Source organism: Marmota marmota, unplaced genomic scaffold (assembly GCF_001458135.2).
Source record: "Marmota marmota marmota unplaced genomic scaffold, marMar, whole genome shotgun sequence".
NCBI lineage: Eukaryota > Metazoa > Chordata > Mammalia > Rodentia > Sciuridae > Marmota > Marmota marmota.
The window spans coordinates 7,320,145-7,342,311 of record NW_026000153.1 but is presented as its reverse complement, the minus strand read 5'-3'; the positions used below and the strand labels follow the sequence as shown (position 1 = coordinate 7,342,311).

Sequence of the window (22,167 nt, the reverse complement as noted above, 5' to 3'; positions counted from 1 at the left end):
GACAAAAGATTCAAAGTGCAAGACAGATCAAAGGAAATTGATAAAGAATAAAAAGTCTATTGATATGGTTTAAGATTCCATATTAAGAATCTATAGTTTTTCCAGGCACAGTGGTGTATGCCTACAATCCCAGCAACTCTAGAGGCTTAGGCAGGAGGGTGGCAAATTCAAGGTTTTTAAAACTGGGCTAGGGATATAGCTCAGTAGTAAATTGTTCCTGTACCTCCCAAAAAAGAAAAGAAACTAAAGCCTGTATAGTTTTCGGGTAGTATCAAAGAAGAATATCTTAGTTTTCAAAAAAAGCTATGAAAATACCTTTTCCCTTTTCCAACTGTTTATCTGAAGCCAAATTTTCTTCATATTCTTCAACTAAAACACTTCATTGCAACAGACCAGATACAAAAGCAAAAATGAGGCTTGAATTATGTTCTATAAGCCAGACATTAAAGAGATTTGGAAAAAAAAAAAAAGTAAAACAATGTTACTCATCTCAATAATTTTTCATTTTGGAAAATATCACTTTTTCATTAAAAAATACACTGTGTCAAATATAATATGTTCACTACTGTCGTTTTAATGATTTCATAAGTGACCATTTTTAATTTCTCAGTTTTCCTTTCTAATAAAAATAAGTGTCAACAGACACAATCCACATTAAAAAAAAAAAAAAAAAAGCTCTTGTGTTCCTCAGTAATTCTAAGAGCATAAGAGGCTGGAAAGATCCTGAGGCTGGAAAGTCCCAGAACTAATGCTGTGGTCTAAACTTGCAACCAGACAAGTCCCCATCTCCGTGTCCCTATCTCATGAACTAAGTAGCTTGCCCTTAACACGACTAGTCCAGTCTCTTCCAAAACAACCTGGTCCACTGATGAGCGGCTCCAGCGAGATAGAGATCCTCAGATCCACAGGGCCAACTGTGTTCTCTGGAGTCACCAAGCAAGTCTACACCACTCAATTCCACGAAGGCCAGCATCACACACCTGGGGTTCCACACACCTGGGGTTCCACACACCTGTGATGGCATTCCCTGATCTCAGGAGGCTTATGGACTAAACCCAAGATGGATAATAAGGCTCATCAAAGATGCCACTCCAATCCATCTGATGAGAGCCACTACCTCCGATACCAAGGAGATCCTAAAGTCTCGTTCATGGTTGATTAGAGAGAGAAAGAGAAAGAGAGAACTGAGGTCAACTGATAATGTCTGCTGCAGGCACAGCACCACAGAGACTTAGTCCAAAAGCCACATATTTGCCATCCTGGGTCTAAGCAGGAGGCTATTCCTATATTTGAAGAAATCTCTTCCATTCTGCCAGTGAGACTTTGAGATTAAATATCTCCATCTTAGAGTTTTCTCCAAACTCTTCACCTTCCTAGCCCCTTCATTCTGGACACAGAGCAGTTTATGACTCTTTCTCTTTAACAAGTCACCTAGGATGGCACATGACATCAAGGTGTGGCCTGAACCCCACAGAGGGGAGCAGACTCTTTCCCTTGATCTGGACACCAAGATGCATGATCCCAGAGCCCGAGGGGGCCTCGGACACCTCCCTGACAAGAGAAATAAAAGCCTTGATGAAAGATCCCACAGGACCCAGGCAGGGGCAGGGAAAGGACCTGCTTCTTTCTGTCCTCACCCTAAATGGGTTAAAAGAATAGAGCCAGCATGTCCAGCCACATTCACACACACAGGTGAATGATTGGGCAGGGCACAGGCCACGGGTGCTCTTTCAGTCTGCTCCGGTTCCCGGACACGACTGATGCTGCCCCTGGAGTCCGCTGTTTGATGTTGCTTTGCTTTTCTGCTACTTAATGTTTTTCAAATTCCTCTTACATATGTCCTCTCATTCAGTGTCATCTCCCTGTCTAATGAGAACATAACACAGTCCTTCCTTCAAGGAGATTATAATATAATAATGCAACTTTTTTGAAAGAGAAAAAATAAAATCAGAACAACTGAGAGTGTAAGGACTGGGGTGTGTACTCCCTTTGAGCTATCATCTTTTTAAAGAAGATAGTCTTTGGAGGTGGGGAGGTCCCCTTCTCCTGGATTCCAAAGATGGAAATGAGATTGTGTGTTTTTATTCTGTAAAGAAATAGTAGGTGTCCTACTCATTACAAGAGGGGTAAACTGAGGGATGGGAAGGAGATGAAGCCTGTCCAAGGACCCACGGGTCATTGACCATAGAGGCAGGGAGAGAACAGAGGCAGATGATCTTCCTACCCTGCGCACAGATTCCCCCTTCTTGGGCTGTCCTGGGGCTGCCCTGATAAGCCCAGGCAGCCCCTCCGGCCCAGTTCTCGCTCCCCATTCTAACAACAGGAGAAAAAGCAGCAGCCCCACCTGTGCGGAACTGGCCACGGGCCCAGCCATCATGCCTCGGACGATCAGACTCGACTTTGGCCTCGTCTTCTCTCCTGTCCTCTTCATGTCCACGGAAGACTCTGAAGAGTGAAGCTTGTCCATCCTCTCCCACGCAGACACCAAAGCGGGGCTTTCACCTGCAACCAAGTGCACGGGCTTGCTTTTGTGGTGGGGCCTTTTGGATGATACAAGATGACCAAGGACATCCCCGTCAAGATTGTCATGTCTGCAGAAAAGGAATATTTCCACTAATACAGATGCCCCAGGAGGAACCATTAACAACAAGAAAGCCCACAGTCAGCAGTCACTCGGAGCAAGCCCGCGCATAAATAGGGGCTGATCCCGAGCCTTCTCATGAAAGGTCAAGAATAGGAAATACTTTTTGGTATCAGGGCAAGTTCAGCTTACAAAATAAGACCAGCAATCAAACAAATAAAGCCAGAGATGATGATCCATAATAGGAACCCTCCAGGCCTTACAACAAAAGAACATCCTTGGTCTTCTGGACCTGTGTGATACGGGGAAACCAGAGCCCTGGGATACAGCCCCACTGTAGTCCTCTGAGGGGGTGGAGAAAGCTCGTGGTGAACTTGGCATTCCCCAGCTATTAAGGGAAGGTTGGGCAGGTGTGCCTGTGGCTTCTTATCTTGAGAGACAGAGGGAACATATATATGTGTACTAATGTATGTCTGTGTGTGTGTGTATGTGTGTGTGTGTGTGTGTGTGCATGTGTTAGAGAGACAGAAAGAGAATCAGAGGGCGAGAGAGAGAGAGAGAGAGAGAAACAAAAGAAGGTGACAGTGAGAGCAAACAAGGAGTGAGAAAGAACAAAGCAAGCAAGAAAGACTAAGACTAAGCAAGAAACCCAGGTGAAGAGGAACCTCACCCAGGAGGGCTCCAAAGCCAGTGCTCTCCTGGTAGGCTCGCCTATTTACTGTACTGGCTTGGGTGGGTACTGACACCCACTCTACGCCAAGCCCTGGGTCACACATGACAGCCACAGTCATGCATGCTGTGACTGGGGCATAGCAAGCAGAGGAAGGGACTGGAACCCACCTGGTGAAATGCAAAAGGGCTTTCAGGGAAGGGTAGCCCTGAGTCAAGGGATTGAGTAAATAGGAGACCCCCAAGAGAGAGCCCCAGGCCCCAGCTTGTGGGATGTGCTCAGATGAGCCATGGGGCTGGTCATGGGTAGGGTTTTGCAAACTATCCAAAGGAGATGCGGTTTTCTCCTGGAAGCTGTGGGGAGTGGCCTGGCCACACTTGTTTTATGGAAAACGCTCTCACAATCTCAGTTCAAGAAGATGGCCAGAGGCCTAGAGGCCAAGGCAGAGCCCACAGGAGTTATGCAGGGAAAGGGGATGGGAAATGTGAAGTGAGACCCTTGCAATTGGGCAGGGAAGGGGCAAAGCATCTAACATTATCAGGGACAAAGACCTGCTGACAGAGCTCAAAGAAAATGGCAAGAAGAAGGAATGAAGGGGAACACCCAGATGTTGAGTTGGGTACCTGGGTGGACTCAGGAGCTTCAACTACTTTCCAACCATTTTCTTGCTGCTATTTATTTATTTACTGTACCAGAAATATTTAATTTCCCAGCTGAATAAATGCCTTTGAGGGAGAGGCCACCTTCTTCATTCCACCATCACAACCTTCCACATCTGAACCATTGAATGAATTGTTTTTGATGGTCCCTGCCCTTCGGCAGCCTGACACCCGTGCCTGGAGATCCAGCTTTTCTTAGTAAAGGAAATGCTTTTCTGCCAATCAGAACAAAAAACCCATTTCCTGGAAGTGAAATCATGACTGGTGACCCCATGCCATATATGACAGTTGTAGTAGTGTTAAATCCACTATCGGTGACTGCATGCAGGGTATGAGGGTTGTATGTTAGTGTAACTGTTCTCAAGAAAATAGGTTCCATCAAGAATGCCAATTCACTTTCTTCAAGAGTTCCAAGAGATCATTGCCCTAGGTACATGTATGATGGCATGAACGGTGTGACTCTACTTTGGGTACAACCAAAAGTGAAAAATTGTGCTCCGTTTGTGTGCTATGAATTGAAGTGCATTCTGCTGTCATGTATAACTAATTAGAATAAATAAACAAAAGAGTTCCAAGAGACTTGATCTTTTAGATCCTCTCTAATTCTACAGGGTTTAATTGCCTTTTAGAATACTATATTCTGTGCTTAAGAAAAATAAAACTGACTGCATGCAGGGTATGAGGGTTGTAAGTTAGGTAACAAAGAAAGCCCCTGAACCTATCAATCACAGAATTTCAGTTAGGCAATGTGAAGCTTAAGTATTTTCCATCCCAAAGTGATCCGTACTCTTGGCCTCTAGAAGAAAACAGCAGGGTCCCATCACAGAGATATCTGAAACGGAGTGTGAGAAACTAAATAATGTGTACTCCAAAGGTGTCCCCATCCCAATCTCTGGAATCCATTGATCTGTCACCTGACCTGGTGAAAGGGCCCATATGCATATGTATATGTGTGTCTGTGTGCCCTTTTACCCTGTCAGGAGATACACTGCAAAGTGATTATGTTAAGGATCTTGAGATAGGGAGATCCCCCTGGATTAGCTGGTGGTCCCAGTGTCATTGCTGGAGTTCTTCTTGGAAGGAGATGGGAGAATCAAAGTTAGTGGTAAAGTCAGGGACTGTAATGGTACAAGCAGAGGTCTGAGTGGCATGCTATCAGGTGGCCCATGAGCCAAGGAACGAAGGTGACCTCCAGAAGCTAAGAAAGGACAAGCAATGGAATTTCCCTCAGAGCCTACAAAGAGAGCTGGGCCCACAGGCACCCTACCTTTCACCCAGAGAGACTGACTTTGAACTCCTGACCCCTATAACTGTGAAGGAATACATTCCCATGGCTTTATGCTACTGGGGTGGTTGAATTTTATGTCAATCTGTCTAGGCTCTGGTGCCCAGGTGTTGAGTCGTCTATGTGTAGATATTGCTCTGAAGGTGCCTTGTAAATGCAATTAACATTCCCAACCATTTGACTTTGAAGAGAACAGATCATTCTCAATGGTGTAGGCAGGCCTTGCTCTGTCCATTGAAGACTTGAAGAGCAGAATTTGAGGTTTCCCAAGGAAGGAATTCCTAAGATTGTACACGAAACCTCATCTGAGTTCCCAGCCTTCAAGTCTGTTCTGCAGATTATAAATTTGCCACAATTGCATAAGCCAGTTCCTTAAAACAAAGCTATTTTGAAATAGATAGATAGACAGACAGACAGATAGATAGATAGATAGATGGATAGATAGATGGTCTTCAGCCTGTAACACTTCTACTTATAAGTTTTCAATTTCATAATGGTGTGAAAATGATACACACTAAGTAGAATCCATGCTTCAATTTTTGCATTTTGATCTTTGCTACTAATGTGCAGTACAATGCTCTCTCAATAGTAGGCAGTGGCAATAAGGCTCAATTCACAGTCAGCCTCACAATCAATCACAAGAGGAAGCAACCAACACTCCACAGTGTGCTGTGTTGCTAAGTTATGATGTCCTGTAGGTTTGGTGAATTAAATGCATTTTTGATAGGACTTTTTTAAACTATAACAGGTTTATCACAATGTGACTCCATTGCAAATTGGGGAGTATCTCTATATGCTGTGGGCCCACCCTTACCAATACACCCACTAAGTATACAGTGATTTGTTATAGCAGCAATAGGAAACTAATACACAGAGTAAATGGGAAGAGATACCTGGCTTTGCCTGTTTCTGTCAATGATGTTCTCCATCCTGCGTCTTCATCTGAAAGGTCATATATATTTACCAGCTTGGTCTCTGAGCATCTCAACGGCAATTTGTTAATTTTCTTTGGAACTGAGAGTGCAGGGATCGGGGTTTCTTGAGTTAAATTGTTATCTGTTTTTCCAGAGTGATCCAGAAAATATCTGGTCATGAGTTCAAGGTTTGTTTTTAGAGGATTTTCTTTTGCCTATCGTTGAGAGAGGAAAAGAAACATTAATTATGTGAACAGCTTCCAGGGAAGGAAGGAAGGGAAAGTAGCTATTCCAGTTCTTTGAAATAAGCTTATCAACTTCTCACTCGCTTGTATATACTTTCAGAAAATATGAGCTGGCTGCCTATAACATATGCCAGGCACCCACCGAGGGTGGGCAGGGATGCAAAGGTGAAGACAACATTTCTATCCCAGAAAAACTAACATCCAATGCATGGCTCTGGCAATTCAATGAACAATCATACTAGGATTACCCAAGTAAATCTCTTAGTATTTTTCTCCTAGGAACAACTTTATAAAAAACATATTCTTTTATAAGTAACAATAAATGTTGGCAAGGATGTGGGGAAAATGGTACATTCAAACATTGCTGTAAATTGGTGCAACCACTCTAGAAAGCAGTGATTCCTCAGAAAACTTGGAATGGAACCACCATTAGATCCAGTTATCCCACTCCTCGGCATGTACCCAAAAGGTTTAAAATTAGTGTACTACAGTGTCAAGGTCACATCAATGTATATAGAAGCTCAATTCACAGTATCTAAGCTATAGAATCAACCTAGATGACCTTCAACAGATGAATGGATAAAGAAAATGTGATACACATACACTATGGAATATTACTCAGCCATAAAGAAGAATGAAATAATGGCATTTGTTGGTAAATGGATGGAACTGGAGACTATCATGCTAAGTGAAATAAGCCAATCCCCCCGCCCCAAAAAAGGCCAAATGTTCTCTCTGATATGCGGATGCTGACTCACAATAGGTGGGGAGAGGGAGGAGTGGAAGTTCACCAGATTGGACAGGGGGGAGTAGGCAAAGGGGAGGGAGATGGGAATTAGAAAGACAGTAGCATGAATTGGACAAAACTTTCCTATGTTCATATATGAATACATGACCAGGGTAACTCCACATCATGTACAACCACAAGAATGGGAAGTTATACTCCATATATGTATGATATGTCAAAATACATTTTACTATCATGTATAACTAAAAAGAACAAATAAAAATTTAAAAAGAAGAAAAAATATATATTCTTCAATTTAAACAAAGTCTTAATCCATAGGGACACTAACTAATAGATTCATAAGCACTTGGGGTTCTTAGTATGTACCCTAACCCTTTAGCACCAAACACCAGCGATTAGAGATCACTGGAACAGAAGGTTAATATGAAAATCAGAGAGAGGCAGTCAGATTGACTCAGTTTACACTCCAACCCTAAAATAAATAAATAAACAAATGAGACTTTTAGTAGCAGTTTTTGTAAATAAATGATAGTGCAGCCCTGCCTGCACTAAAATATTCTCTTTGAAAGTTAATATAGATTCTCATGACACACTGAGGCCCTCTAAGCCAAAATAGCAAGAATCAGAGCCCTGATTTCTCCTAAAATTCCCTCTAGTGATTTGGACAGACATGGCCACAAGCCACCGGATGGCCTCAGCAGCTGCCATGCCTCAGTCACCACCCCATGAACCTGGAACCACCCAGGCCCTGCTGAGCGGTGGCCCGACCTGGGCCCAGTGGTCATGCAATCAGAGTGGTGAGCCATGTGACAGGCACCTGGAGCCGAGAGCACCCTCAGAGCAAGTCAGCTCCTTCCTGTCTGTTCCTGTGATCCACACCGCAGAACGCTCAGACCCACAGCCAATGGACCAGGACCAAACTCAACAGATTTATCAGACGTTAATATCAGAGGAATGAAATAATGGCATTTGTTTACTCATTGTTTTAGTAGGAGACCAAAGATGAAAAAAAAAAAGAAAAAGATTATTTGTCAAAGTCTAAAGCTTACAATGAAGAGAGATGAGGGAAAGATTTAATCTGTTTAACTTATTTCGGCCTGCATACTTTTTCTCTCAATCAGGAAGATTGAGGGCCCTGGAGGGTCTGAATTATACATCAGGGTTTTCACATCACTTGGCTCACAACAGACGACACCCTATGTTTATGTGAATCTAGACACCATTTCTCAAAACCTCAATTTTCCATGGCATTTTAATGTATCATATACTCAATGGGGGGAAAAGCAAGTTATTGGGAATATTAACATTAAATTTATAGGGCTTTCCAGGATCACATTGCTTTGGGCTGAGTGAATGTCAAAATTAGCATGCAACAAGCAGACTAATGAGCACATTTTTTTCTGTAAAATATAGACTCTCATTCATTGTATCCCAGCTAATGACTACTATTTAAATCAGATAATCAGGGCACTTACCAAAGTCTGATGAAAACATATTAAGTAGCTTAGGACGACAGTTATCTTAGGGAGGCTAAATATGGTAAGGAAATAGAAATCACTTGAATCGCACAGATACTTCTGATAAATTAGGTAAAAGTGATTTTCCATAAAATCCCACTGTATCAGAACAGACAATTGTGTTTTCTGGGCAACAAACCTCACCCCTGTGCAAAATCTTAAACTGCACAGTCCACTCTCCTGCCTCAGAATCCAGCAGACGGAGGATCGTGGGATATCTGCTGCCTGGGTGAGCAGTTTTCTTGCCCAGAATGGCTCACAGAAGAGTAAACAGGAACATACAGGAAACGAAGGGGGTAAGTGTCACCCCAAGACACAGAGGATGAAGGCCATCTATGTGATGTCTTTACTGAGCCTCTGATGCTATGACCCTTTGCTCCTCAGAGGCAAGCATGAGAATTTCTGGCAACCAGGTGCACCTATGAGTTGAGGCCAGCTGGTTGGGGTGTATGGATTTTCCTGAAAGTCCGTTCTTTGCTCTGTTGAGGAAAACCTGGCCTAAGTCCCTTCCTGGCCCACGATACATATTTAGATGGTTTCCAAGTGGTTTGGAGGTCCCACTGGGTGTCTCAGGAGTAGCCTTGATCTCATCCCTATAACAATCCAATCGGCTAAGATTTTGTGTGTAAAAAAAAGCATTACAAATTAAAAAGAAATAAATAAATGCTTGACCACCTTTGCTGTGATAGGATTGGGAATTGGAATCCGTACCCCATAACTGACCGTGAAACCTGGATGGCCACTTTTCTGTAGCTCACAGCTTCCCTCTGGAGGTAGGAGGGATCCCCTTACATCACTGATTTAAAAACTGTTTAACAGGGCATTGGGGGTCTGACCCAGAAAGCCCAGAAGGCAGGACCTCCCTCCCCACTTCCAATAAGGTGCCTTCCTTTCTTTGTTTTGTATATTGGACTTCTGCATGAGATGTCTTTGTATTGCCTTGTTTTTAAAATTCTGATACATGATCAATCAAGTTTCTTTCTGACTCCACCCAACCCCGGAGCAACATATTCTCGAGAGCCCATTCTTTGAATTCGAAGATTCTACTAATTAAGACGGGGTTGTGGCTTCATTCCCTCATATAGACACGTTTCCCTCTACTCGTTCATTTATTCCACAAACACAAAGGGATGCCTCATTGCGTCATCAGATGATAACATGAAGTTCAGGGACACAACAGTAAACAGAGGCTGTCACCACCTTGGCTGCCTGGGGAAACAGATACTAATTAAAGAAGCACTCGACTATTCTATTACCCAGGAGGCAAACACACACGAAAGAAACCCAAGGGGCACCATGAAAGCCAGTAACAGCAGGTGCCTAGGACTGAGGCTGGGGAATCAGGGAAGCCCCCTCCCACCCAAGGAAGAGCCAGCCACTTGCTGTCCCAACTCCAACGCACCTAGGTTAAGCTGAACCCAACTCCCACTTTTGCCTGAATGATACGTCACAGTACACTGCAGACTAAGGCATTACTCAGAACCCAAGAAGGAAAGTCTTACACCGGCAGGGAATGGAAAATTTTAGTATAACCGAATACTATATTATTAAGTACAGTCTTGCTAAAAATAGCCTCATATGCCTCGTGTTGGGAGGAGGGAGCACAGGGGACGACTTGAAGCTGGGCACAGCCACAGGCTCTGGAACAAATGAGTGCAAAACAACCACAGGAGCGCAACACGCCCCTGGGCGGTACGGGGCTGCCCAGGCTGAGAGCCGTGGGCCCTGCCAGCACTGGCTTTGGCTGTTTCTCCCCATTTTTTTTTCAGGGGCGGGGTGGTGGTCAGGAGTCCCCTGAGACCCCTGTCACCTTTGCAGGCCCATGAATGCTGCTCAGTTCCACAGCTCCAAGCGACTCCTTAAAAAAGCATGCACCTTGTTCTCCCTGTAGAGAAATTCGAGATGCAAAACCTTGCGGAGATCATTTCTGCTGTTTATGCTGAGATCAGAGCGTGGGCGTTCCTGGTCCATGATCACACACGTCTTCTTTAAGCCCTGAGGGAAGAAGGCTGAATCACTCTTCTTCAAGTTAAATCAAAACCTTCCGTTCTCTGACGCAGGGTAAACAAAAACCAACTGATGTTGATTATGATCATCCTCATCTGGCCAGCCTTTATGAGGTGATTGCAAGTTAAGAATTCATTTTTACATAACCCAGCCTCACAGCTATTATTTCCTTACAGTGGCCCTGTGGGTCCATCGGGCTTCACCATGGATTCCCTACCAGTCAAGCCCTTTGGACAGCAGGTAAGGAGTGACATCCAGGTAACTGATTCACCCAAGACCAACTCAGGGGGCCCGGAGTTTGGCTGTAGATATGTGGCTATGGAATATGAAACTTCAAAAGTAAACGAAAGAAAAAAACATAACAAAAGGCCAACGTTCACTCCCTTCACCCCTAAGATGGATTAGGAGGGGGCAGGGTTGAGGGACCCATGACCACACAGTGGAATCATATAGCAGGTCTGATACCCCCCCCCCAGCCTGTGAGCTTATGATTCTGGAACCCAGGCCCATGGGGAGCCCAGGGTGAAAGTTTCACCGGGTCACCAGCACAGCTGCTGTCCATCATCCCACCCTGAATGCCCAGAAACCTAGGTTCTGGCAATGATAAGTCGGGGAAGACTGTCCCCAGCAGGAGCCTGGGTTCTTCCTTTGCAGCCGCTGCCTGCCTCTTCACCAGCCACCATGACCTCTGAATGGCTGCAGGTTGAGGACATCCTCACAAAGGGCTCGGCCTGGGTCAAGAGCATCTCTTGCTCTTGATGGATCCCGGACCCCCCCCCCAGCACTAGACAAGCCGCGACTTCCCCCCAGCCTTTGTGTTCAGAATTTTTTGGTGCTCTACCTGCTGGGAAAGCACATAAAAGACCAACCCCCTGCTTGCCATGCATTTAGGTAAGATGGTCAATTTTGGAAACGAGGTACACACATGACCTTGAACCAAAGATTGAAAAGGAGCACCTAGGAAGGGCCAAAGAAATATGGATGTGTGCAGTGGAGAAGAGGTGGCCAGGCTGCATGAGGAGGGAGTGTCCACTGGAAAGAGAGGCAAGCCTCAAAGCAACCATTGCATCTCATCAGGTCTGCGCCATGGCTTCCTCACTGATAAAGTGATAAAGAACGGTCTATATGAGCCTTCCTCTCTGATGGATATCTCTTTATGTTCAGCAACAGTTCCAATCACCAAATCCAGGTTCACTTACTCTCCCCCATTGTGATGCACACCAACATTTGAAAACCACTAGGGTAGGGTCCCAGGGTGCTCTCAGGAGTCAACTAGCCTTCAGTCCCATCCAGCCACTGAATCTGCATTCACTCAACAAACATTTGTCCTGCTGTGTGCCAGGCTGTCCTAGATGCAGGAGGTACAGAAGGAGGGAGAGCTCACAGTCTGTGGGAAGCAGACCGTTGATGAATGGTACGCACACCGTGGGCAGCGGCTCACCGCACCACTGTGGAAATAGAACAGGGAGGGTGAATGCAAAGACAAGGCACAGTGTTTCATTGAGCATCATTCCTGAGCTCACTCTTGTCTCCTGACTTCCCCATCTATGAATTGAAGGGAACCCCTAGTCTACTAGTCCAACTGCTAGAGGCAGAGAGGTGAACAAATCAAAGTCCCACCCTCATACAACTTGCATTCTATAGGGGGAAAAGACAAGTCTAATATGCTGGGGGTGGGACATATATAATATGAGTAGTGAGACAGAAAGGGCCAGGCAGTGAGTGGCATGGAGAAGGGTTGCTATTTTATAAAAGGTGATCAGGAAAGGGTTCGTTGATCAGGTGACAACGGAGCAGAGATGGGAGGGAAACAAGAGAGCAGGCCATGTAGACACTTGGGAGAAGAGTGTTCCAGGCAAAGAACAGCAGCTTCAAAGGCCCTGTGACAGCTGCAAGTGCCAATGCATCTAGAACCTCACAGCTATATAGGGAAAGTCTCAGAAGGTGAGATCAGAGAGATCACCCAGAGCCTGGTAAGCAAAGATTATCTTCGCCATGCTTCTGATGGGATATAGGAGGATTTGAAAACAGAACCATAGGGGACTAACATTTTTAAAGGAACGTTGGCTGCTAGGTTAAAAATAGAATATAAGAGGCAGGGGATTAAGCAGAAACCATTTAGGAGGCTACTGAACAGTACCATTCCCATGGAAGGTGGAAGAGGGTTAGTCCAGGGTGTTTGCATCATTAGTGGCTGCATTCTCTATGCCCTTTGATACTAAAGCCAACAGATGGGCTGATGGGCTGGATGTGAGGGGCACGAGGAAAATAAGTGTCTTTAACTGCAGGGTCTACACTAACTCTAGTGTCAGAATGCAGCTGAATTGTGGGAAACTCAATTGGTGTCCGAAAAGTTGAAGACCTGGTTGGGGGAAAAACTCACAATTTGGCGTTGGGAATGTTGTGAGTGGGAACATCACTGTATATATCAAATGGAGATGCTAATTAGACATCCAAGTGGAAATGCAGCACTCAAAGTTGGAAAAAATTCAAAGGATTTAGGGAGAGAGCAGCTAAATATAGGCATTTAGGAATTGTCAGCACACATTGATGGTATTAGAATCATAAGACTGCATGAGACGCCTCAAGAATGAATGAAGAAGAGAAAGAAAGGGAAGGGAAGAGGGCAACAGACTGAGTCTTTGAGCCACCAGCATGCACTGCACAGGTCAGAGAAAGGAGGGGGCGACCAGCAAAGACCTGAGAAGGAGCCACCAGAGAAGGAGGAGGAAGCCAAGAACAGGTGGTCTCTCAGAAGCCAAGAAGAAGGCTGCAACCAACTGTGATGAGCACAATTGTTAGATCAAGAAAGGCAAGGTGGAAAGCAATATAAAGATTTCTTGGAAAATTGGAAATGGAACCACCAATTGACCCAGCTATCCCTCTCCTCTGTCTATACCGAAAGGACTTAAAAACAGCATACTACAGGGACACAGCCACATCAATGTTTATAGCAGCACAATTCACAGTAGCTAAACTGTGGAACCAACCTAGATGCCCTTCAATAGATGAATAGATTTTTTTTAAATGTGGCATATATACACAATGGAATACTACTCAGCAATAAAATAGAATAAAATCATGGCAGTTGCAGGTAAATGGATGGAGTTAGAGAAGATAATGCTAAGTGAAGTTAACCAATCCCAAAAAAAAACAAATGCTGAATATTTTCTTTGAAATAAGGAAGCTAAATAAATCATAGTAGGGTAGGGAGAGGGAGCATGGGAGGAACAGACAAATTCTAGATAGGGAAGAAGGATTGAAGGGGAAGGGAGGGGCCATGGGGTTAAAAATGATGGTGGAATGTGATGGACATCATTATCCAAAGTACATGTATGAAGACACGAATTGGTGTGAATATACTTTGAATACAATCAGAGATATGAAAAGTTGTGCTCTATATGTGTAATAAGAATTATAATGCATTCCACTCTCACAGAAAAATAAAAAATTAATTTAAAAAAATATAAAGAAAGAAAGGCAAGGAGCCCAGTGTGGTGGTGCATACCTGTAATCCTAGTGGCTCAGGAGGCTGAGGCAGGAGAATTACAAGTTCAAAGCCAGCCTCAGCAACCCAGCAAGACCCTGTCCCTAAATAAAATATAAAAAAGGGCTGGGGATATGGCTCAGTGGTTAAGAATCCCTGGATTCAAATGCTGGTACCAAAAAAAAAAAAAAAAAGGCAAGGGGTTTAGAGGTCAATGATGACCTTGACAGTGGTCTCCATCAATTGGTGGGAGAAAAACTTTTGATTCAGATGAGTCTGGGAAAGTGGAGAGAAGGGTTAGAATCAAAGCATACAGGTTTTTTAGAGGTTCCATTATAAAAAGGGGGAAGAAAAAGACTAGTAGCTGGGGGGACTGGGGGTCAAGGTGTGGTCCTGCAGGAGTGTGTGCATACTCAGCAGAGAAGGAACGTGTGTGGAGAAGAGCACGGTGGCAATCACTAGGGCTGTGTCCTTGAGATGTGGCAGGGAGCAGGCTCCCTCGCAGGGATGTTCTTGCCCAGGGCCTGGAGAATCTCTTCACAGGAACAGGATGGAGAGCGTGGCTCAGGAAGGTCAGGAAGTGTGGGGGTGGGAGCCTGCAGGACATAGCTCATTTCTCATGACAGCTTCTGTTTTCTGAGAAATTAAATGGGGAAGGAGCTATGGGTTTGAAGGGAAAGAAGGTGTAAGAGAAAGAGGTTCCTGTAAGGACTGGAACCTCTGAGGAATCTCAGGGGTGAGTGGCTGTAGATTTAGAGTGATGCTATCAACATGGAGGTGTGTTTCTCCAGTCCCACTCAGCTCTGCAGGTGCAGGCATGGAGTAAACCGAGTTGAATTTTACCCAGACCAGGGGAGTACAACAAAGGGAGAGAAGATCAAGGGGGTTGAGCCTATCATAGAGCAGGCAATTTTAATGACAGGTGGATAAGGTATGGGAGGAGCGGCGGTAGGGCTGGGGGACCATGAAAGGTTGCCAAGAGCAATGGAATCGGATGGAGGAGAGGCTGGAGAAGTGGGAAGAGCTGGACATAGAACAGGTGGGATGCTTGGAACTGAAATGATGGAAAGGATGCTGGGCTGGTAAAGACACTCCTAGGGCGTGACTGTGAGAAATGGTAACAGAGGTCAGAGGGAGGCATATCTCTGCCACAGCGGGGCCACAGACCCAAGTGTCAACTCTGGATGCTCGCGTCACCTGAAGACTGTGATGAGTCTGCCTGAGGAAAGACCATATTTGGCGAGTTCAAGCAAGCCCACGTGGCTGGAAGGTGGTGGAGGCCATGGCAGAGGAGGTCCAAGGGGGCAGCCAGAACATGGGGAGCCATATAGCCTACTGAGGCTGGGAAGCCGGTGGAGTGTTTGAGAAGAGGAGTGATGTGGTCTGACCCACTCACCCAGGGCAAGTGTCTCGGCCTCTTGGTCTCACAACAGTCTTGCATAAAAAGGAAGGCTGTAATTCCCTCTCTTTCAGGACTGCCTTAAAGATTTGAGAAAACAAACAGGCATCTAAAAGGTGCCTAGCACCCTAGGAATTCTTTTGGTCAAGACTGTTGGGTACCTGCCTATACAGAGCCCTGTGAGGAGCTCAGGATCTCTGCCCTGGAGCAGACAGTGCTGAGAAAAGCACAGCCCTGGGCTGCAGCTGGCTCTTGTGACTTTCTAAGTGACTGGGGCCAACACCTTACGACTCTCAGGACCTCAGTGTGTACAGATAAAACATGGAAATCAGGAATCTGGGAGGACTGGACAATTCCCAAGGTGCCATCCTTTTTGGGGATCAGCTCTGTGGCCCCATTTAGGAAGTGATTCAGGAAGATGTATTGACTACAACACGAGCAAAGAGAGAACACAGACCAGGATCAGTCCAGCTAGAGTCAGCTGAGAAGCGCTCAGGAAGAAATGGAATTTGGGGTGGCCCTGAGTAGATCAGGGGAAAACTTGGAGGGGAAGGAAGAAATGATGTTGGAGGGTAACCTGAGGTCCAGCTATAGGGCACCCTTGGCTGTCAGCAAGGACTATGGGCTTCATTTGTACCCAGGAAAGGAAGGGCATGAGGAAGCCTTCTATGAGGTTTCGCTTAGTCCAAACTTAAATGATGGTTGTGGTCAGCCTCCTAAATTGTGCCACAGATAATCCAAGGGGCAGCCAGGATTTGGTGATGGAAGCTCAAAGCAGATACAATGATGCTAAATGCATTTAAATTTTTTTTCAAAATAAAGCAAATTATAAAAAGCCCACAAAGTCACTTTCAAAACAGGTGGGTATCAAAGATGGGGAAGCAGGTATGAAGTTAAATTCCTATGTGTGCATTGTATCTACTCATCAGATATAATGCTTAGGAGCTGCCTGTGTGTTATTGTTAACTCTCATCATGAGTCTGTGAAACATGAGTCTTAATTTTCCCATTTTAGAGATAAGTACACTGAGGCCACAAGTAATGTGCCCAGGTCACACTGCAAACTAGTAGCACGTACTTGAACCTCTTCCATCTAATCTCAAAGTCCTTTCTCTTTGCTCTATTTGACACGTTTTGTGTGTGTGTGTGTGTGTGTGTATGTGTGTATTTCCTTTCCAGACAAGTGCCCCATAAGCACAGAACCAGCAGCATATAGCTCTCAGTCACTTCATGCAGAATCAACTACTGGATGCCTCTGACACCACCACCACCACACACACACACACACACACACACACACGCACATAAATACACACACACCAGCATGTGCCTTCCTCACCCAAGTCTCCATCTCCACTGTCAGGGTGGATTAGCGTTAAAGACCTTCTCAACTTGTAAACACTTTGCAAACTCTCCTGGGACAAAACAGGAGGGAACTTAGACAATCCCCCTACAAAAAAAAATGAAGGCCACAGCCAGAATTCCTGCTGTGGACTTAAAATGGCTGAAAGGTTTGACTGTCCAGAACTTTCCTCGACCCTTGGGGCCCCTCTGTGGAAAGCCCCTACCTAGGGGGACACGACCTGGGGGTGACTGGCTATGGAGACAGGCAGCCAGGCTCTGGTCCGCTTCCCCATCTTTGCACGAGGAGCTGGCTCAGCCCTGGAACTACCCCCCCTCCCCACCCAGCTGCTGCCCACCCACTGAGAGTGGATGCCAGGGGAGGGCAGAGGACAGGGGGACCCAGCCCTGCTTGGCTGAAGCCAGGTGACCACCACAGAAATGGCTCCTGGGAAATGTAGTTTCCCCCATCCTGGGAAAATGGCGCTCTCCTGGGGGCATCCCTGAAGCAGACAGCAGGCCAGGAACGCTCCCTCCCCAGGGGTACTAGGCCTCCCCCCACTGGCTGCCCTCCAGGACTGGAGCTACCACGTGGGCTCTGGAGAGGGCGAGGTGTTACCTTTCTGTTGAGGAACTCCCTGACTAGGGAGGCGGCCACCTCCTCCACGAAGAGGGTGTCCATGCTGCCAGCTCTGCCCACCAGGCCACGATAGGCCGCAGCCCCAGGCCCCTTAGTCCGTTGGGCCCAGTATGGCCGCGTTGCCGTGGTGACGGTGGCATCAGAGCCAGCAAGAACTCCTCCCCTTCCCTGGGAGCCAGCAGGCTGGGAGGGCGGAGGAAGAGGAGGAGCCTGCTTCTAGCTGCTCTGGAGCAGGAGGACACAGGGAGAGAGCTTGGCTGCCAGGGCTAGGCCACGGGCTGCAGACTCTCTCTGACTCTGGGCCTGTCATTGTGGGTGGCCTAGCACAAGTCGTTGCTTCGACTTGTGTCTCCACCTCCCTAAACACAAAAGGGAAAGCGTGTCCGCCTGCCTGTTCCTGGAAGATTAAAACCACAGTGAAGCACTTGGTTCACTGACCCGCCTGGCTCTGTGACCTGGACTATGGGGCCAGGAGGCCGGGCTTTGCTTCCTGAGTGCTGAAGTTAAAGGACATGTCCCTTTAGCCCCCTTGGAGCCAGCTTTCCCACAATGAGATCCCCCCCCCCCATGTATTGAGCACCAAGAGCTTTACACATGTTACCTCACCTTCAAGCCTTACAGCTTCCTGGCAAGAGGGCTACCACCGGCCTCATTCTCGAAAACAAGACCCTGCGATTCAGAAAGGCAGATTTTGCTGGAGGCTATGCAGTTAGGGACTGGAAAAGCTGGGGTTCCCTCAAAGCCCCTGTCTGCCCAGTGCTGTTTTCCCCAAACTCTGGAGCTTGGTACAGCTTCTCAGCCATCCCCACAGCTGCTCATCAGACGCTGTATGCTATTTGCAATTGAAGGGCTGATGTAACAAACGCCGAGACACTGTGGCTTCAACAGCAGGTTCATTGCTGCACAGTCCTAGGGCCTAAAATCCAACATCAACTTGTCGTCAGGGTTATTTCTTGAGGCCTATCCCCTGGGCTCCATCCTCCCTTGGTCCTTCCGTCTTCCCTCTGTACGTATCTAGGTCCTAATCATTTCTTCTTATAAAGACATCAACCACATAGGACTAGCGCCCCCCATAATGACCCAGTTTTAACTTCACTGTCTGTTTAAAGACCCTATCACCAAAAACAGTCACCTTCTGAGGGACCAGAGACCAAGACTTCAGCATCTGAATTTGGGGGACACCAGCACCTGAATTTGGGGGACACACTTCAGCTCACAACATGTATACTGTTACTTACGTGTGGTTTTCTTTAAACTGACGTTACATGTTCTAAACTTTCTCTTAAAAGGAAAGTATTCCTGTCACAGGAGAGCAGGGAGTTGAAACTCTACCCTGGCTCTTGTGTTCCAGCGCAAGAAAATTGGAAGTCAGACACCAAAAGTCATGCAAGAGACCTTTATTATAAGTGAAAGTAAAGAGAAAGTGAGGTGAAAGTAAAGTAAGAGCACAGTGAGGCTCAAGCAGAGAGCACTCTCGGGAGAGAGAGTGAGCTGTCTCTGAGCAGAGAATGACAAGGAGACAACGCTGTCTCCAAGTTTATTACTGTTCGATGTTTACCAAGAGACCTGGGGCCACCTGCTGCACTCTTTGCCAATCAGGTGTTCAACTCCTCCTTCACGTCAGGAGGTGGGGTCTTTGAACTTAGTTTGTCCTCTCCAGAACTGTCATGGTGGCCTTCCTGTTTAGGGGGACTTCATCTACAAGTCAATCCCATGATAATGTGGACACTGGAGTCAGTAACTGATCAGAAGTTACCTTAGTGCCCCTGGGCTACTAAAGGAATCTCCCTTCCCAGACAAATGGAGACACTCACAGCCATAATTTCTAGCTTCACATCAACATCAATGGACCCTGTCAAGAGTTAGTCCCATTAATCCTTTTCTTTTGACATTTTCCCATTAGCTCCTTTGCTTCTGTTTATTTGCTACAAATTAACTACCACCCTTTGCTTTCTTATCCACTTTGAAAGTAGTTTAAAGAAGACCCTAAAGAAATTTAAAGGACATTTTGTGACATTACTGTGCATTTCACTGCCCATTGTTAGCTACTACCTAACATACCCAAGCACTAAAACAACAAAACCTTGGGTTTGATTGCTTATTAAATCACATAAAGGAAATACAAAACCAGAAATGTATGCATGTAACTAAAATCTTCTTGTACCCACTGGAACCTCCTCCATGGAGCACAGGTACTGCACTTGGGAAGCCACCATACCACACTATGGTCTCCCAAGGAAATCACTGCAACACGGCAGACAGCTTATCATTGCTGGCCTCCACTGCTTTAGCTGACTGGGCTCTCTGAGAAGGCTCCTCGAGCGCTCAGAGGGTACATGTGTGTAAAGCAGGGAGGGGCAGAGCTGCAGCAAACGACAGGATGCTTAATCCAGGGGACCCCGTGTCCCAGGTCCAAAAACACTTCATGGATGTGCAATAATAAAGAAGAGCACAGGACAGATTTAGCTCAGGTAAGAGATTACATATGGCAGACAGTCACACCTTCAAGGAACCGGGGATCAAGTCAAATATGTGATCAGTCAAAGCGAGGGAAGAGGCCCCTCCATGGAGAGCGAGGTGAAATTGGGGCAAAGAGAAAAATTCACTTATTCATACAGTCATGAATAAATATGAATTAAACCCCTCCCTGTGCCCAGTGTATGGGTGTCATGGATGTAGCCGAAGTTTTTCTGCTTTTTGTTTTGTTTTTGCAGTTCCAGGGATGGAACCCAGGGCTTCACATGTGCTAGGCAAGTGCTCTACCACTGAGCCGATACATCCTAGGCCAACCGTGCATTAAACACCGTAAAAGTGTGCCTTCTTGGAGAGAGAGGACAGGCAGAGGGCAGCAGAGGGGTGGGGGGAGAAAGACAATGAGCACAGAAATGTTTTTAAAAAGTCAGATTTAAATAGGGGGGGAAAAAGCACAGAAATAGAGGAGATTTTGATGCAGATATTACATTTTTTTCCAAAGTTCATCAAGTAAGATTGCTTATGTTGTACTATTTCAGCAAATATCTGACAGGAGAAGGTGTGAGCTGTGCAGAGACTTGCAGGAGGAGCACTCCAGCCAGTGCAAAGGCCCTGAGATGGCATCCAGCCCAGTGGGCTTGTGAAATAGGAAGGCCAGAGGGGAACGGAGAATCTGAGAAAACAAGAGCCCAGCCCTGTAGGCCTGTGGCCAAGAGAAATACTTTACCTTCTACTCTAACTGGGAACCCTTTGGAGGGTTTTGGGCAGAGGAGAGACAAGATTTTGTCTCTTTCAGGGTCCTTCTGGCTCTTACATTGAGGGTAGACTGTAGAGGGACAATCAGGGCAGCGGGAGACTGGTACAGCAACCATCAGTGATCCAAGTCAAATGCAGCTAGACTGCGAGTGTGTGAGTGTGAGTGTGTGTGTGTGTGTGTGTGTGTGTGCTACATTTTCCTGGCTCTGGAAGTTTCTACCATATCGGAATGGAACAATGAAGAAAGAGAAGTGCAGGAATGTGTTCTTCTTCCAGACACACAGCTGGCTCCTTGGGGTGCAATAACTTTAAGGTGTCACGGGAAAAAGCCAATCTTGTCAGTGTGGGAAGGCCAGAAGTTATCCTTCCAGAACTCTGGGGAGAAACTAGATGATATCATAGATTCCATTCTTGTCCACAGATTTTCTGCAAGTCATCCTGACTGCACACCACTGTGTTCCCGTGAGCGGGAACATTCCCCCTGAGCATCACATGGGAGCCCTGCTCTCCCGCCTGAGTGTGAGTGGTGGTCAAGACCCTCACAAAGGACTCTTTAAAAACCATGCTGGAGTTACAAGCAAAAAGGTCATTAAAATAAGTACCCAGTTATTATAAGTATCTGTGTGTTGGCATCCCATCACGGTGACGAAATACCTGAAATAAACAACTTACAGGGAAGAGAGGTTTGTTTTGGCTCAAAGCTACAGTTTCAGTCTGTAGCCGCTTGGACCTCTTACTTTGAGCCTGTGGTAGCACAGAGCATCATGACAGGAGCACATGACAGTGGAGGTCTGTTCGCCTTGCAGCATCTGGAAAGCAGAGTAAAAAGATGGGCCAGGGTTCCATATCCCCTTTGAGTGTACACCCTCAATGACCTAGTTTCCTTCCACTCAAGCCCCCTTCCTAAGGTTCCACTACTTACCCTTAACACCACAGGGAAGCAACCAAGCCCTCAACACCTGGGCCTCGGGGGGACATTCAAGATCTAATCTATAGCAATCTACAGTCACTGAAAATGAAAAACAAATGCTTTTGCAAATACCGTAGACAGGGATAAGCCAACAGAGCATGCAAAATAAATAAGCACTATAGTGCATGCTTGCCCAGTACCCAGAAAATACAATTTCTCCACCCCCACATTGACTTCAAACCAGATTTAGCCAAGATGGGCATTAGCCTTACTCGCTCTTGGAAGTCCTTTTCATTCACCATCTCAGAAAATCAATGAACTACATGCTGAAGCTTAGCAACGAGGTTGTGAGTGAAAAAGTAAACTCCCAAAAGATTACAGTGTTCATCAGCTTTCCATAGCTATGACACAATACTTGAGAAAATCAACTTAAAAGGAGGAAAACTTTGTTTTTGTTCCTATTTTCAGAGATTTCAGTTCATGGTCACTTTGTTCCATTGTTTTAGGACCATAGCAAGGCAGAACATCATGGAGGGG

At 45.9% G+C, this 22,167-nt stretch overlaps 1 protein-coding gene across 5 annotated transcripts in view; it reads right to left on the bottom strand.

The window, feature by feature from the left end:
• The window catches only part of Mindy4 (MINDY lysine 48 deubiquitinase 4), a 109,442-nt gene extending 91,780 nt beyond the window's left edge, over positions 1 to 17,662 (bottom strand). For 2 of the 5 annotated variants that reach the window (XR_007341686.1, XM_048786415.1), the window contains exons 1-4: positions 17,472 to 17,662; positions 10,495 to 10,614; positions 6,089 to 6,324; positions 2,345 to 2,591 (exon numbers count right to left, since the gene is read on the bottom strand). Coding sequence is in view for 2 of the 5 variants with exons in the window: in XM_048786415.1 (XP_048642372.1) it covers positions 2,345 to 2,591; positions 6,089 to 6,324; positions 10,495 to 10,614; positions 17,472 to 17,534 (666 nt within the window). In the remaining 3 variants the exon portion in view is untranslated. Of the gene's footprint in view, positions 1 to 2,344; positions 2,592 to 6,088; positions 6,325 to 10,494; positions 10,615 to 16,850; positions 16,962 to 17,471 lie in introns of all 5 variants that reach the window. The other 3 variants (XR_007341687.1, XR_007341688.1, XM_048786414.1) reach the window with 3 other exon arrangements.
• Positions 17,663 to 22,167: the final 4,505 nt, after the last annotated feature.